General features: G+C 44.6%; 1 protein-coding gene across 1 annotated transcript in view; it reads right to left on the minus strand.

Annotated features, from left to right (window-relative positions):
- The window catches only part of LOC146334708 (uncharacterized), a 50,820-nt gene that overhangs the window by 23,227 nt on the left and 11,339 nt on the right, over positions 1 to 16,254 (minus strand). The window contains exons 4-6 of the mRNA XM_084823629.1: positions 6,984 to 7,328; positions 2,544 to 2,840; positions 2,152 to 2,273 (exon numbers count right to left, since the gene is read on the minus strand). Of these exons, the coding sequence (XP_084679755.1) occupies positions 2,152 to 2,273; positions 2,544 to 2,840; positions 6,984 to 7,328 (764 nt within the window). The remainder of the gene's footprint in view (positions 1 to 2,151; positions 2,274 to 2,543; positions 2,841 to 6,983; positions 7,329 to 16,254) is intronic.

Here is a 16,254-nt window from a genome sequence, read left to right on the forward strand (position 1 = left end):
AGTAGAGCTATGTGCGATTGCCTTTCTTATTTGTGTGTAAGTGTGCACGGCACTGGTTCAGTTCAGGGCCATGGTGATTCAGGAGGGGGATTTAAACTTCCCCACCCATTTTTGGCCCCAGATTCCACCCCCCTGCCATGGCGGGGAGGTATTAAAAAAGAAAGAAAATCTCCAATAGAATCTGCATATTTTACACACACATAAGTAAGGCAATCAGGCATCGCACTGCTACGTGTGCTTAGGAGCACAGTTAGTTTCACCCTTAGAGACTACCAAATGTATTTCGGCATGAGCTTTCACACACACGAAGAGTCAGATACATAAAAATGAATGCATTTTTTCACCCCTGAAAAGTGAAAAACTGGTCTGCAAGTCCATAGAAGCTGATCCACGGTGGAATTCGCAGGTCAGAGTCATAGAAATCCGAACTCATTTGAATTTGTTGCAGAGTTCTCAGACATCCCTAATTGCAGAGTAAATGTATGCAATAAGCACACTGACCCTTCACCACAGCAGTAATTGATGAGAACACAGTCATGACACCTATAGTGGGATGGGAAACTATTGTCTCTTCAGTCCCATATAAAAATAAATACATTTTGTCAATTAATTCTAATTCAGCTGTTTCATGGTAGAATCTCCCACATTCCTCAGTTGGAGACAGATATTAAAATTAGGAATTCCTCAGTTCCACTCCACTAAACCACCATATTTGGTAATCCTGTAGTTTCCCTTCTGGATTTCTCCAAGAAAGAGAGAGCGTTTTGGAGTTTTGATCATGGACCTGGCAGAAGAAAACATGTTTATTCCTTCATAAATATGAAAAAATAGTTTTAAAAAATAATTTCTCAGAAGGAAAATATATTATTGCCTTTCCCCAATTCAGTATAAAAACAGTGGAAAAAGTATTCTTGCATATACTCCTCAGTGCTCCTATGCAACATAAAAACCTCCACAAACTAAACTCCTTCCAATCCAAATAACCCCTTTGCCAGAAAACCATATTTTAAAAAATATGGCTTCACTGCCAAATGGGTTGTTTCTTCAAGGGTTCTTTGTTACTGAAGATGATGGTTTGATGAATTTATTTTATTAGGAAAGTGTTCATTTATTTTATTTATTTCTTAGCTGACTTTCAATACCATAGGCTTACAATATAAAACAGTAAAAAATGATAAAACCACCTTAAACTTACAGAAGGTTAAAATCGAATATTTTATGCTAGCATACAGTACTATACAACAACACACCAGTTTAAATATGTAGCAGTAGCAAATGCAATAAAATTGGATGTAAGTAGGGTAAGCCACTGGCTGAAAACCAGAAGCAGCTGTCATGCACACAATGGTATGGAGAGACTTCCTTCAGCTCTTGTGAAAGGACATATTAGAACACTGAAAGGGAAAAAGGAAGAAAGATAAACACAAGCTGTTTTTGTCGTCCAGTTGCAAGCCATTTGGCAAAAGGAACAGGGTATGGATATGTGGCACTGCCTTATTTGGAATCCAAATGCCCCGTCTACCACCAAGTACTATCTACCCTGAGAGGCCTCAGCCTAGGACCCTGGAGGGCCAGAGCCGACCCTAGCTAGGAATGGATGAATCTGTCAGTTTTGCTTTCTCTCGCATCTGAATTGTTAAAATCTCAAGTTCTTTCTGTCCTGAAATTTGCACATTTTGGTGAATTCTTTATCAAAAACAAACAAACTTCTTGCTTGTCCCGATTCCTAACCCTGCTTCTGGTTTTGAGATATGGTGGGACATGATGCATTCACTTACCTCAGGGGCAGACAGCAACCTCTCAGGGTGAAATACACAGAAATGAGGAACTGCTTTAATGAGTTTATTGTGACATCTGTCTAGCACATGAGTTTGTTGCAAGGTGCATATAAAATGCATGAAAATGCATGGACTTTTTCTGCATGGAAAATCTTGCAATGTTTGCAAACTGATGCGAACACGGCCTGAAATGAATTTGCAGTCAGGGAAATGAGATATACTCAAAACGGAACTCCATAGATCTACCCAACCTTAAGGTGCGTGAGACACATTGGCAAAGCCGCATCTAAGGATAAACTAAAGCAGCAAGATGGGTATTTGGCAACTGCAGCCCTGGTGGACAGGGGCCAAAGTTTAATATAACGTTTCCTACCTTTGTGAGCTGGGATTTCCTTCTTTTTTTCCATGCCCAAATGGTCACAAACCCTACATGCAGGATGAGAAATACCATGAAGAGAAGGACAAGGAGCCACCTGTGCCTTGCCTGATTTTCATCTGCAAAGGGGAACAAAACTTACTTGAGAGATATGCAGCAACAGCATGTAAAAGAAGCAAAAGGCACCATTTCTCGACAAGATCTCCCCGCACCCATGTATGTACTCCTGACAGTTTAGGATCACACTCCAGGCACTGGGTGAAGCAGACTATGGTCCGCAAAACCTTCTGCCATAATAAATGTATTAGTCTTCAAGGTGCCAGAAGACTCCCAAATGTTTTGAATGCACTTCTCAACTTCCGTAGCCAAAAACACGACTATTTGCTCACCTTCACCTTGGCAGATAGTGCTCAAATTAAATGAGGTGATCTTCTGATCAGCAGGATTGCTGACCAGACAGGTAAACGTGGAGTCGAAACAGTTGGGCTGCTGTGACAAGTGGAGATCTGTGCCGTTAGAGAGCTGGTGCTCATCTGAATCTTCTCCTAGGAGCCTGGGGGGGATTCCTTTTTTCCAGGAGATGCTAAATCCCCTCTCTGGAGACACCTGACACTGCAGGGTCACATTGCACCTCCTTGGAGTCTTGGAGATAAGACGGGGGAATATCTCTGGTGCCGGCACTGGTTCTGTTGCACAAAAGCGAGGAGGCTATGAAGTGTGTTTACTTTTTTAGGATAACATATATCCTGCCTTTCCATTAAACAAAAATTAATATAGCACACCCCCTTCATGGATCACTGCCTTGTTGTGGCGAAGGGGCTTCTGTAACTCAGTGAAGCCATAAGCTATGCCGTGCAGGGCCACCCAAGACGGACAGGTCATGGCAGAGAGTTCTGACAAAATGTGGTCCACTGGAGAAGGAAATGGCAACCCACTCCAGTATTCTTGCCAAGAAAACCCCATGGAACGTATCACAAGGCTAAAAGAGATGACGCCGGAAGATGAGCCCCTCAGGTCGGAAGGTGTCCAATATGCTACTGGGGAAGAGCAGAGGGTATTTCCAAGTAGCGCCAGAAAGCGTGAAGCGGCTGGGCCAAACCCGAAAGGACACTCAGCTGTGGATGTGTCTGGTGGTGAAAAGAAAATCCGATGCTGTAAAGAACAATATTGTTTAGGAACCTGGAATGTCAGATCAATGAATCAAGGTAAGCTGGAGGTGGTCAAACATGAGATGGCAAGATTGAACATCGACATCTTGGGAATCAGTGAACTAAAATGGACAGGCATGGGCAAATTTAATTCAGGTGACCATCATATCTACTACTGTGGGCAAGAATCCCTTAGAAGAAATGGAGTAGCACTCATAGTCAACCAAAGGGTGGGAAAAGCAGTACTGGGGTACAATCTTAAAAATGATAGAATGATCTCAGTACGAATCCAAGGCAAACCATTCCACATCACAGTAATTCAAGTCTATGCCCCAACCACTGAGGCCGAAGAAGCTGAGGTTGATCGGTTCTATGAAGACCTACAACACCTTCTAGAACTAACACCAAAAAAAGATGTCCTCTTCATCATAGGGGATTGGAATGCTAAAGTAGGAAGTCAAGAAATCACCGGGATAACAGGCAGGCATGGCCTTGGTGTACAAAATGAAGCAGGACAAAAGCTAATAGAGTTTTGCCAAGAGAACATGCTGATCATAGCAAACACTCTTTTCCAACAGCACAAGAGGCGACTCTACACATGGATGTCACCAGATGGTCAATATCGAAATCAGATTGATTATGTCCTTTGCAGCCAAAGATGGAGAAGCTCCATACAGTCAGTAAAAACAAGACCTGGAGCTGACTGTGGCTCAGATCATGAGCTGCTTCTTGCAAAATTTCGGCTTAAATTGAAGAACGTCGGGAAAACCACTAAACCGTTCAGGTATGACCTAAATCAAAGCCCTGATGAATATACAGTGGAGGTGAGGAATAGATTTCAGGGATTAGACCTGATAGACAGAGTGCCTGAGGAACTATGGACGGAGGTCCGTAACATTGTTCAGGAGGCAGCAACGAAATCCATCCCAAAGAAAAAGAAATGCAAGAAAGCCAAGTGGCTGTCTGATGAGGCTTTACAAGTAGCTCACGAAAGAAGGGAAGCGAAAAGCAAGGGAGAAAGGGGAAGATATATCCAACTGAATGCAGAGTTCCAGAGAATAGCAAGGAGAGACAAGAAGGCCTTCTTAAATGAACAATGCAAAGAAATCGAGGAAAACAACAGAATGGGAAAGACTAGAGATCTCTTCAAGAAAATTGGAGATCTCAAGGGAATGTTTTGTGCAAAGACGGGCATGATAAAGGACAAAGAAGGCAGGGACCTAACAGAAGCAGATGAGATTAAGAAGAGGTGGCAAGAATACACAGAAGAACTATACAGGAAAGATCTGAATGTCCCTGATAGCCATGATAGTGTGGTCACTGAACTTGAGCCGGACATCCTAGAGAGTGAAGTCAAGTGGGCCTTAGGAAGCATTAGTAACAACAAAGCTAGCGGAGATGACAATATTCCAGCCGAGCTATTTAAAATCCTAAAAGATGATGCTGTTAAAGTGCTGCATTCAATATGCCAACAAATCTGGAACACTCAACAGTGGCCACAAGACTGGAAAAGGTCAGTTTACATTCCAATTCCAAAGAAGGGCAACGCCAAAGAGTGTTCAAACTACCGCACCATTGCGCTCATTTCACATGCCAGCAAGGTGATGCTCAAAATCCTACAAGCGAGGCTTCAGCAGTATGCGAACCGAGAACTACCAGAAGTACAAGCTGGGTTTCGAAGAGGCAGAGGAACGAGAGATCAAATTGCCAACATTCGCTGCATCATGGAGAAAGCAAGAGAATTCCAGAAAAACGTCTATTTCTGCTTCATTGACTACGCTAAAGCCTTTGATTATGTGGATCACAACAAACTGTGGCAAATTCTTAAAGTGATGGGAGTACCAGACCACCTTACCTGTCTCCTGAGAAACCTGTACGAGGGTCAAGAAGCAACAGTAAGAACCAGACATGGAACAACCGATTGGTTCAAAATTGGGAAAGGAGTACGACAAGGCTGCATATTGTCACCCTGCTTATTTAACTTATATGCAGAGTACATCATGAGAAATGCCGGGTTGGATGAATCAGAGGTCAGAATTAAGATTGCTGGGAGAATTATCAACAACCTCCGATACGCAGACGATACCACCCTAATGGCAGAAAGCGAAGAGGATCTCAAGAGCCTCTTGTTGAGGGTGAAAGAGGAGAGTGCAAAAGCTGGTTTGAAACTCAACATTAAAAAAACTAAGATCATGGCATCTGGCCCCATCACTTCCTGGCATATAGAAGGGGAAGAAATGGAAGCAGTGACAGATTTTACTTTCTTGGGCTCCAAGATCACCGCAGACGGTGACTGTAGCCATGAAATTAAAAGACGCTTGCTCCTTGGGAGGAAAGCTGTGGCCAACCTAGACAGCATAGTAAGAAGCAGAGACATCACCTTGCCGACAAAGGTCCGTCTAATCAAAGCTATGGTTTTTCTAGCAGCAACGTATGGCTGTGAGAGCTGGACTATAAGGAAGGCTGAGCGCCGAAGAATTGATGCTTTCGAACTGTGGTGCTGGAGAAGACTCTTACGAGTCCCCTGGACTGCAAGGAGGTCCAATCAGTCCATCCTAAAGGAAATCAACCCTGAGTGCTCATTGGAAGGACAGATAATGAAGCTGAAGCTCCAATATTTTGGCCACCTAATGCGAAGAGAAAACTCCCTGGAAAAGACCCTGATGCTGGGAAAGACTGAAGGCAAAAGGAGAAGGGGACGGCAGAGGATGAGATGGCTAGATAGCATCACGCATGCAATGAATATGAACTTGAGCACGCTCCGGGAGAGAGCGCAGGACAGGAAGGCCTGGCGTGCTGTGGTCCATGGGGTCACGAAGAGTCGGACACGACTGAACGACTGAACAACAACAACAACAATATAGCACACAAGGTGGAGAAGACCATAGCAGGTCAAATGCAAACAACAAGATAAAATTAAACATAAAAAAGACAAATTAACCATTCAGCACAAAAAAACTATGAATGGTAGGGATGGCGGAGAATTCCGCCACGGATCTCGGTGAGGCTGAATGCCAGTGCATTCGGCCCCCCGAAACCTGTGGCGGAATGAAGCCCCCCACCCCCCCACCCCGCGAAAGGCACACGAAACGGAGCACTCATCTGCTGCTGTTCACTCTGCTCTGCGTGAACGCCATTCGCTTCACCATTTTAGCCGTGATAGGCTACGTAAATACTTTTTACATATTTACATAGGCCATTTGCGTCCCTGTGGAGGCGGTGATAGGCTATGTAAATATTTACGTAGCCTATCACGGCAAAAAAAGGGACGCAAATGGCGGCGGCTACGGTGGCTGCCATTTGTGTCCCTGCACAGCCCCGACTCGCCGCGGAGTGGAGCTGGCCATCGAGGATTTTGGGGGGAGGGACGGAGTGCCTCCCCCCCCCCCACCATGGATGTACGAAACGAAACAGGTAAGTCGTTTCGTACATCCCTAACGAATGGATAGCTCACCCAAACAAAGCAGTGTAAAGCAGCAGAAAGTACAAAAGGAAAGGGTCCAGACAAACCTCCCATGGAAGAAGCAGCAACCGCAGAAGAGAGAAGGACCTCCTAGGGTGCAGTCAGGATGGCTTGGATGCAGGTGGACCTTTAAGTACCCCACAGCTCTCAATAACTGCATAGGAAAAAATGGTATTCCATCTCCACAGACAGACAACGATGCAGAAATAGTTACTTACCATAGACAGTGAGGTTAAACAAATGCTCTGTGATCTCAGCTGTATCGAACCTCACCTGACCCTTATATACCCCACTGTCCTCCATCTTCAGGTCTTTGATCCTCAGCGTGTTCTCATGCAGCATTTCCAGCCGCTGCCCAAACCTGTCATGAGGATCAGGCCGCTCCAAATTTCCATCTCGGAATTCAGCAATTAGGAGTATACGGTTGTTCTTGGTTTGGAAAATCCATTTGATTTTGGCCACTGTTTTTGCTGAAGGTATTTTTACAGTAAGCGAGCCCAGTCCTCCTAGGATCCCGTTCACTGGATACTGTTGAGTATTCTGTGTTGGATTACTTGCGGTGCCTAAGCACACGGAGGAAAAAAATGGCAGTTTATTTCCATCAGTCGCTACACACTCAATGTTTTTGAAGTAGTTGTAAGGAATACTTGCAACTCGACACTTGTTTTTGAGGCACAGAGGGAGATGTTCACCCATCCATACAACAGCCTGTCCTGCATTCTCAATTCTGTTTGCTGAATATAGCATCAGTTTGACAACAGAGAAAAGGACATCCCCCCCCCCCCCGCCACCCCTCTGTGTGCTGGTGGGGCAACCCTAACTTTTCTCCAGTAAAGACCAAAGCAATAGAACAAAACATTTTAAAAGCAACAGCAACTCATGTTCGCTGGTGGTGCTGATGTGGGGTATGGGAGCAAGTTACAGCCCATCACAGTGTATTATAATGAGCAGCATAGAAGCAACCAAAGAAAAGACTGAAGGATGAGGGCCAGCAGTCTTGCTGCTAACCGCCCCCTTTCCCATCAAAGATGCACCTCACTGCAGTTCATAAACTGAACTGAATAAATAAACAGATGCTTTAGTACCAACCCTCAGGTTGGCATTATCCATTGGCAATGTGGAGAGAATGAGAATTTCATTTCAGTACATTTTTCATAATAACTTATCAAAATTCACGTTTTTTCATCGTTGAGACAAAGAACTCGATTTTCAAAAAAATGAACGTGGGGGAAACTGAAACTTCGTCTGAGTTGTCAGATTTTGTGCCCCTTGCCGCCACTGAATTGCAGCCCCCGGTGCTTCCAGGAGTGCAATTTCACATTAAAACAAGGAGCGCACGCCCTACGCACCTTGTTTTAAAGTGAAGGGGGGGGTTGCTGCCCATTAATTGCTGCCCATTAATTGCTGCTGGATTTCTGTGACAATTCAGTGGTGGTGATTCATGGGACTGTGCAGCACCCTGGCAGGGTTCCAAGGATTAGAAATTGGCCCACAGACCCTCGGAAGTTGCCCACCCCTGTTTTAGGAGAAGTGCACTCACGTCTTACACACCTGAAGTCCAACTTTCTGCCGTTGGTGCTGAATAAATGCCACAGACTGCAGTATTTTATTTATTTATTTAGTTTCTATACTGCCCAATAGCCGGAGCTCTCTGGGCAGTTCACAAAAAGTAAAACCACAAGGTACAGCATAAAACAATATAAAATATAAAACCTTAAACCCACAGTATAACAGTACAACCAGAATAAAACCCAGCAGCAAAGCAGAGATTTAAAATACAGATTTAAAACAGCAGAGATAAAAGACTAGGCAGCTAAAATGCTACAATACTGGGAAAATAAAAAAAGGTCTTCACCTGGTGCCAAAAGGAGTACAACGTAGGCACCAGGCAAACCTCTCTAGGGAGCTCATTCCACAGCCAGGGTGCCACAGCAGAAAAGGCCCTCTTCCTGGTAGCCACCTGCCTCACTTCCTTTGGCTCATGGACCCTAAGATCTGAAGGTGATCTTAGGGTCCAGGCAGGCACATATGGGAGGAGGCGATCCTTCAGATCACCTGGCCCCAAGACGCTTAGGGCTTTGAATGTTAATACCAGCGCTTTGATCTGGGCCCCGAAATGGACTGGCAGCCAGTGCAGCTGGGGAAGTACTGGCCTAATGTGATTTTGTTGGCCAGTCCCTGTTAACAGTCTCGCTGCCCTGTTTTGGACCAGCTGAAGTTTCAGGCCCATTTTCAAAAGCAGCCCCACGTACAACGCGTTGCAGTGATCCAGACGAGGTGTTCTCAGAGCATGGAGACCTGTATAGCGAGGCTATCAGGGCGTAGTTGGTATATTAGCCTAAGCTGATGAAAGGGGCTCCGTACCACCAAGTCCACCTGTGCCTCAAGTGACAGTTGCTGGTCCAGGACCACCCCCAAACTACGAACGTGATCCTTTAGGGGGAGTGTAACGCCCTCCAGAACAGGTTGAACATCACCTAGCCAGGAAGACAAGCCACCCACTAACAGTACCTCCATCTTGCCTGGATTGAGTCTCAGTTTGTTGGCCCTCATCCAGTCCATTACTGTGCCCAGGCACTGGTTCAGAACAGCCACTGCCTCATCTGGATTTGAATTGTCTACGAATTAGCGTTTCTGGGGTGATTCTGGCACTTGGCTTCTGTGGGAAGAGCCAGGAACTGGGAGTTGTGCCAAAAACTGAAGAGCACACCAGGGACTGGAGCCCAAGAACAAGCAGGAGCTAGAATGGAGGAGTAGAAGAACAAGCCAGGACCAAAGGGACAGACTGAGGAGCAAGCCAGAGCTCAGGACGAAAAGACAACCATGGGATGCCCAGTAATATTCAGAGTTCAAAAAACACCTTGTTTACCCAGTTGGGATGGGGGAGAAATGTGTTCACTTCACATTTAAATGTGAACGTACCTAATATTGCACTTTTTAACCAATAAATGAACCAAAATTCGATCCTGCAGCATTCACACTTCTTTGAATTTTGCAATAAGGTTCTCCCATTAAAAATGTGTACAAAAATGCATATATTAGGAAAATTGCTTGCTAAATATGTGTACATTAGGCAAAATTGCATGCAAAAATAATATTTTCATGATTCAGAATAAACTGAACTTAAACTTGGAAAAGTTCTCAAAGTTTGAGTCAAACCAAACTTAAGAAATTGAGAGAAACCAAAATTGACCATCACTATTACCTAGGCAAGTCTTAGCTGAAACAGGAAGCCATCTTATATTATTTCCTGTCCAGATGGATACAACAATCAACCTAGTATGTAAGCAAGGCCAGCCCAGAACCTGAGGGTAGGGATGTACGAAATTGGCCTTACCTGGCTCTGCCGGGTTCCGCTGGTGGGGGGAGGCGCTCCGTCCCTCCCCCCGGAATCCTGGCCGGCCGGCTCTGCTCCGCGGGGATTCTGCGGAGCCGCCAGCCGGCTCCGCCAGCAGCTGGACATCTGGCCGCTGGCTAGCGGGGACGCAAATGGCGGCGGCTGTAGCCGACACTGTTTGCGTCCCTGTAGTCAGCCGTGATAGGCTACATAAAGACTTACCTAGCCTATCACGTCGGGCTTTAAAAAAAACCAAAAAAATGTGCGTACGCAAATGGCGGTGGCTATGGCCGCCGCCATTTGCATTCCTTATTTTTGGCCCGTCTTAGTCTACGTAAATATTTACGTAGACAAGAAAGACGAAGACAAGAAAGGGGAACACATGGGCCAAAATAAGGAACGCAAATGGTGGCAGCCATAGCCACCGCCATTTGCGTATGCGCGTTTGTTTGTTTTTTAAAGTCAGACGTGATAGGCTACGTAAAGATTTACGTAGCCTATCACGTCTTTTTTTTTAACATTAGAAATGGCGGTGGCGGCAGCCGGTCAGGAGACCGGCCACCGTAGCCACTGCAGCCGCTGCCGGAGCCGCCGCCGCCCAGAAGATCCGCCCCAGGTAAGTCTCGTCCTGAGGGGGATCCGCAGGTAGGTGGGGGGGTGGCAGGCCGTTCCGCCACGGAGTTTGGGGGGCCGAATGCACTGGCATTCAGCCTTACCGAGATCCGTGGCGGAATTCTCTGCCATCCCTACCTGAGGGTACTCACTGCTGAAACAGATGCTTCAGTTCTGAAGCTCAGCACTGCACAGAGACCTGAAGGACCTCCTGTATGCAGTTCCTTTTATATATATATATATATATATATATATATATGTCTTTTTAATTTTTTGTAAAAAGAAAAACAAAACACAACAACAACAACAACAACAACAACAACAGAAACAACAACTATACACATACACTAAAATATTTCTTAAGACTGTAAGATATCTACCCTTGGCTCCCCTTACACAACAAATGCTTATTATTATTATTCTCTAGTTCTTGTCTTAGTTGTATATCATACACTGAGTTCACAGACATTATCTCCTTTCTCCTAATTTTAACAACAGAAAAAAGAGAATCAACCATCTCAAAGTTCAAAATCCACATACATAGACATCATTTTTCTTTGTTTCTTGTACAAATTCTATAAAAGGTTTCCAATCTAACATAAAGTTAGTTGTTGACCCTTCTTTAATTACGATAGTAAGTCTCTGCCAGCTCCATCATTGTCATGATCCACTCGCTCACAGTTGGTATGGTTCCATTCTTCCACTTTTGTGCCTACAATAACCTTGCAGCCGTTGTCATGTAGAGAAAGAGGGTTCCCCCCTTCTCTTTTAGATGTTTATCTGTTAGTCCCAATAAAAAAATTTCTGGCTTTAGTTCTATAGTAGTCCTTAATATTCTTTGAGCTAAAGACGGTATTCGTTTCCAAAATGTTTTAGCTTTTTTACAAGTCCACCATAAATAATAAAAACATTCCCTCTTGGAGTGCCAGCAGTTCCTAATACAGGCCCTTTGTAACAGAAGCCCTTATCTTTAATCCTGGTTGTTTGAAAACTAGATATACGTAGTTACTAAGTGACAATGCTGACAGATGGCAACCCAGATCCATAAAATATTCTTAGGTAATCCATAGAACTCATCTTGAGTATGTGCCATAGAACAGGTGCATCTGTGGTGGTCAGGGAAATCCCTTAACTTCCTAGCCTACATAGGATTTTTTTTTTTTAATTCCCAGGCACACTGCCAGGATCAGCCCATATTCCTAGCCCTTTTTTTTTGATGGAAGGTGGAAATAAATAAAATAAAAATACATTTTAAGGTACAATTTTAGTGATTGTAAATATTCACGTTGTCTTATCCCTGTTGCTGTTCTTACTTCTTGTTCCTTCACGTGCTGCTGCTGGTTTATCTTGGTTGTTGTCTGACTTTTTTGTGTTATTGCTGCTTTGTGTTTTCATGTTTTACTTTTTTATAATGCCCAGGCAATTTAGATTATGGGAATGGAATGGAATAAAGCTGTAAAGCTGTAATGAGCAAAGGGCTTCAACAGACAACAGTACAACTTGCATTTCCTCTGGACTGTCTTTTTCAACAACCACCGTCAACACACAGCAGCAGCAACCCAACAATAAAAGGTGGTGGTTAAAATATCAAAAGTTATTAGAGAGGAGTTTTTCCCGGGATTTTGCCTGGGATGCTGTGAATATGGACTTCACTTCACTATTTGGGTATACTGTATTCTCCACTGTTGAGCTCATGGAAGGAATTTTCTTTGAGTTAGAATGATTTTTTTTCCTCCCCCCACCCTCCCCAAGTTGCAGTTACACACACTTCAGCTGGGTCTCTTGAAACAAATTGACACAAGGCTGTGAAATGATTAAGTACAAACCTGGGACTGTTCTTCCTGCACGGTTTCCCTGATCTTTATCATCTCCCTGCCCCAAGCTGCTGCTATTAGCCCCACTGATAAAAATCAAAGCTTCAGAGAGGTCTGTAGTGGTCCTGACAGCGTATCACGGGGTAGGGCCTATTGGGTAAGGACACATCCCTGCCAAACTGCTGTACCCCTGTGTTATCCCCCTGAATTTTTAGCAACAAAGTTCATGGTGATTTTCCTGCCTATAAAGTACTATTGCAGCACCAGGCTGTCCAGTGTGAACTAGCAAAGAAGCTATTGAGCCTCTTGCCAGTAGGAGAGTTCTGTGAGACAATTCTCCCTTCACCATAGCGGGAGGTTTTTCCTTTCATCATCATAGAATCATAGAATGGTAGGGTTGGAAGGGGCCTACTAGGCCATCGGGTCCAACCCCCTGCTCAGTGCAGGCATCCAGGTCAGAGCATCCCCGATAGCTTGAAATTGTGGGGGATTCAATGCCGCCTCCCCAAAGACTGGCTTCTTCCTTCTTTTGCTTTTGATGGACAGCATTGCCTGTCCTGTCCTGTCAGGCTTTTAATGTTGTATAATGTTTTGTTACTCCTCAATTTTAATTGTAATGCCATGATCAAATTTTATGTTTTTTGCTCCTGTGTTGGTCATATGTTATGCATTTTGGTCTCTCCTTAGGGTTTGGAATCTATAGTTGCAGAATTTAGGAAGCCTTTAGCTGCTAGTTAACCATCTATAGTTGCTTAATACACTTCAAAGAAGGGATACATCAAAATTGCTTCAGATGGGTTCAGTCTTTGGGTTTCTACTAACAAGAATTAGTAAAGGAAACATCTTTTGATTCATTTCTCACTTTTATTATACATAGAATCATAGAATAGTAGGGTTGGAAGGGGCCTACAAGGCCATCGAGTCCAACCCCCTGCTCAGTGCAGGAATCCCAGTCAGAGCATCCCTGACAGAGAGATGGCTGCCCAGCCTCGTCTTGAGAATGCCTCCAACGTGGGAGAGCCCACCACCTCCCTAGGGAATTCGTTCCATAATTGTCGTATTGCTCTAACAGTCAGGAAGTTTTTCCTGATGTTCAGCCGGAATCTGGCTTCCTGTAACTTGAGCCCATGATTCCGTGTCCTGCACTCTGGGATGATCAAGAAGAGATCCTGGCTTTCTTCTCTGTAACAACCTTTCAAGTACTTGAAGAGCGCTATCCTGTCTCCCCTCAGTCTCCTCTTCTCCAGGCTAAACATGCCCAGTTCTTTCAGTCTCCTTTGTTTCCAGTCCCCTGATCATCTTTGTTGCCCTCCTCTGAACCCTCTCCAGTTTGTCTGCATCCTTCTTCAAGTGTGGTGCCCAGAACTGGACACAGTACTCCAGATGAGGCCTAACCAGTGCTGAGTAGAGGGGATCTAGTACTTCCTGGGATTTGGAAGCTATGTTTCTATTAAGGCAGCCCAAAATAGCATTTGCCTTGTTTGCAGCCACATCACATTGTTGGCTCATATTCAGCTTGTGGTCGACAATTCCAAGATTCTTCTCGCTTGTAGTGTGGTTGAGCCACGTATCCCCCATCTTGTAACTGTGCATTTGGTTTCTTTTTCCTAGGTGCAGAACCTGACATTTATCCCTATTAAATGTCATTCCGTTGTTTTCTGCCCAGCGCTCCAGTCTATCCAGATCACTTTGAATTTTGTTTCTGTCTTCCAAAGTCTTAGCTATCCTGCCCAATTTTGTGTCCTCTGCAAATCTGATCAGCATTCCCTGCACCTCCTCCTCCAAGTCATTAATAAATGTGGGAGAGCACTGGGCCCAGGACTGAGCCCTGCGGTACCCCACTCCTTACCTCTCCCCAGTTTGAGAAGGTCCCATTGAGGAGCACTCTTTGAGTCCGATTCATCATCCAATTTCCTCCCCACCCCCCAGGTACCTTACATTTTACCCACTGTTTTTTCTTCCCCTTCTTAGTTCCTGTTTCTCAGTGTGAGGCTGCTGTAAAAAAGGCAAACTCCATGTCAGGCATAATTAGAAAAGGAACTGAGAATAAAACTGCCAAGATCATACTGCACATATACAAATCTATGGGGCGACCACACCTGGAATACTGTGTCCAGTTCTGGTCCGCACACCTAAAAAAGGATATTGTAGAGCTGGAAAAAGGGCAAGAAAGGGCAACTAAAATGACCAAGGGTCTGGAGCATCTCCTCTATGAGGTAAGGTTACAACGGCTGGGATTGTTTAGCTTCAAAAAAGGAGAGTAAGGGGAGACATGATAGAGGTCTACCAAATTATGCCTGGTGTGGAGAAAGTGAATAGGGAGACATTTTTCTCCCTCTCTGAAAATACTAGAACCCAGGGTCCTCCCATGAAGCTGATTGGTGGGAGATTCAGGACAGAGAAAAGGAAGTACTTCTTCACACAGCGCAGAGTTAAACTATGGAACTCGCTACCACAAGATGTAATGATGGCCACCAATTTGGATGGCTTTAAACGGGGGTTAGATAAATTCCTGGAGGAGAAGGCTATCAGCGGCTACTAGTCCTGATGGCTATGTGCTACCTCCAGAACCAGAGGCAGTGGGCCTCTGTACACCGGTCGCTGGGGAACGTGGGCAGGAGGGTGCTGTTGCGCTCGTGTCCTGCTTGTGGGTTCCTGTGGGCCGCTGGTTGGCCGCTGTGTGAACAGAATGCTGGACTAGATGGACCCTTGGTCTGATCCAGCAGGGCTCTTCTTATGTCCTCATGTATCTGAATTTAGATTGTAAGCCTCTGCGCAGAGCTTTGCCATTGTTAATTTTATTTTACATAATGCACAGTATCTTATTTTAGGTGTTTAACAAATTACTACTGCTAGTAGCTAAAGCAGGGAGCTGGCAGCCTTCAGGCTTTCTGGATCTATTTTATTTTTAATTAGAGCCTCAAGATCCACCAACCGAACGCTGGTGCACAAGACTTAAAATTAAAGAATTCTGAGCTCAGGGATTTGTTTTGAGTAAAAGAACTGAATGGAACAGCTCACAGTCCTTCCACATCAAAATCAGTTCCTATTTGCCCTGAGCTTTCTCCGCTTCATCCGTTTAATTTGCATTTCAGCCCTCCAATTTGTGTGCCCTTTTGTTGCTGCTCGCTACTGTTACACAAGTGGAAGAAGGCAATCCTAGCTTACCTACTGAAAGTCACCTAGAGATCTACCAGTGTTGTTGTGGTTGGTGGTGGTTTTTACAAAATGAGGCAGCAATTCTAAGCCTAGAGAATAAGTTCCGTTAATTTCAGGGGGTCCTACTTCTGAGTAAACATGTATAGGATTTGCACTGCACAACTTTCAGTAGCGTTCTGGCAATGGGTCTGTGACTGTACAATGAACTTTGATTAATTGCTTAAATAACTTTCTGGCAACTATTACAAAGAACATTAATAATAACAACAACAACAACAAAAACAAGAAAATTCCCTGTCCATCTTGTCTGCCCCAAAAGTTCATGTTTGAGAGAACATGGCAATTTGAGACAAATAGTCCGGCTCTCAACTGTGTTGGTTAAGAAGCGAGAAATACCAGTGTACGTATTTTGAGAGCCAGGAGAACAAAAGAAAAGTGTCCTCGGGCAGCAAACACAATACCACAGCAGCCAGCGTTCTGCTGAGAAAACCTGGCTTTTGTAGGATTGTTAGGGACATTTTCTACATCTCCTCCGTGCTGAGTTTAGTCACACATTTCTTTATGACA

This window comes from Heloderma suspectum, chromosome 17 (genome assembly GCF_057233095.1).
Source record: "Heloderma suspectum isolate Gila_16-S chromosome 17, 16-S_ref, whole genome shotgun sequence".
Taxonomy (NCBI): Eukaryota; Metazoa; Chordata; class Lepidosauria; order Squamata; family Helodermatidae; genus Heloderma; species Heloderma suspectum.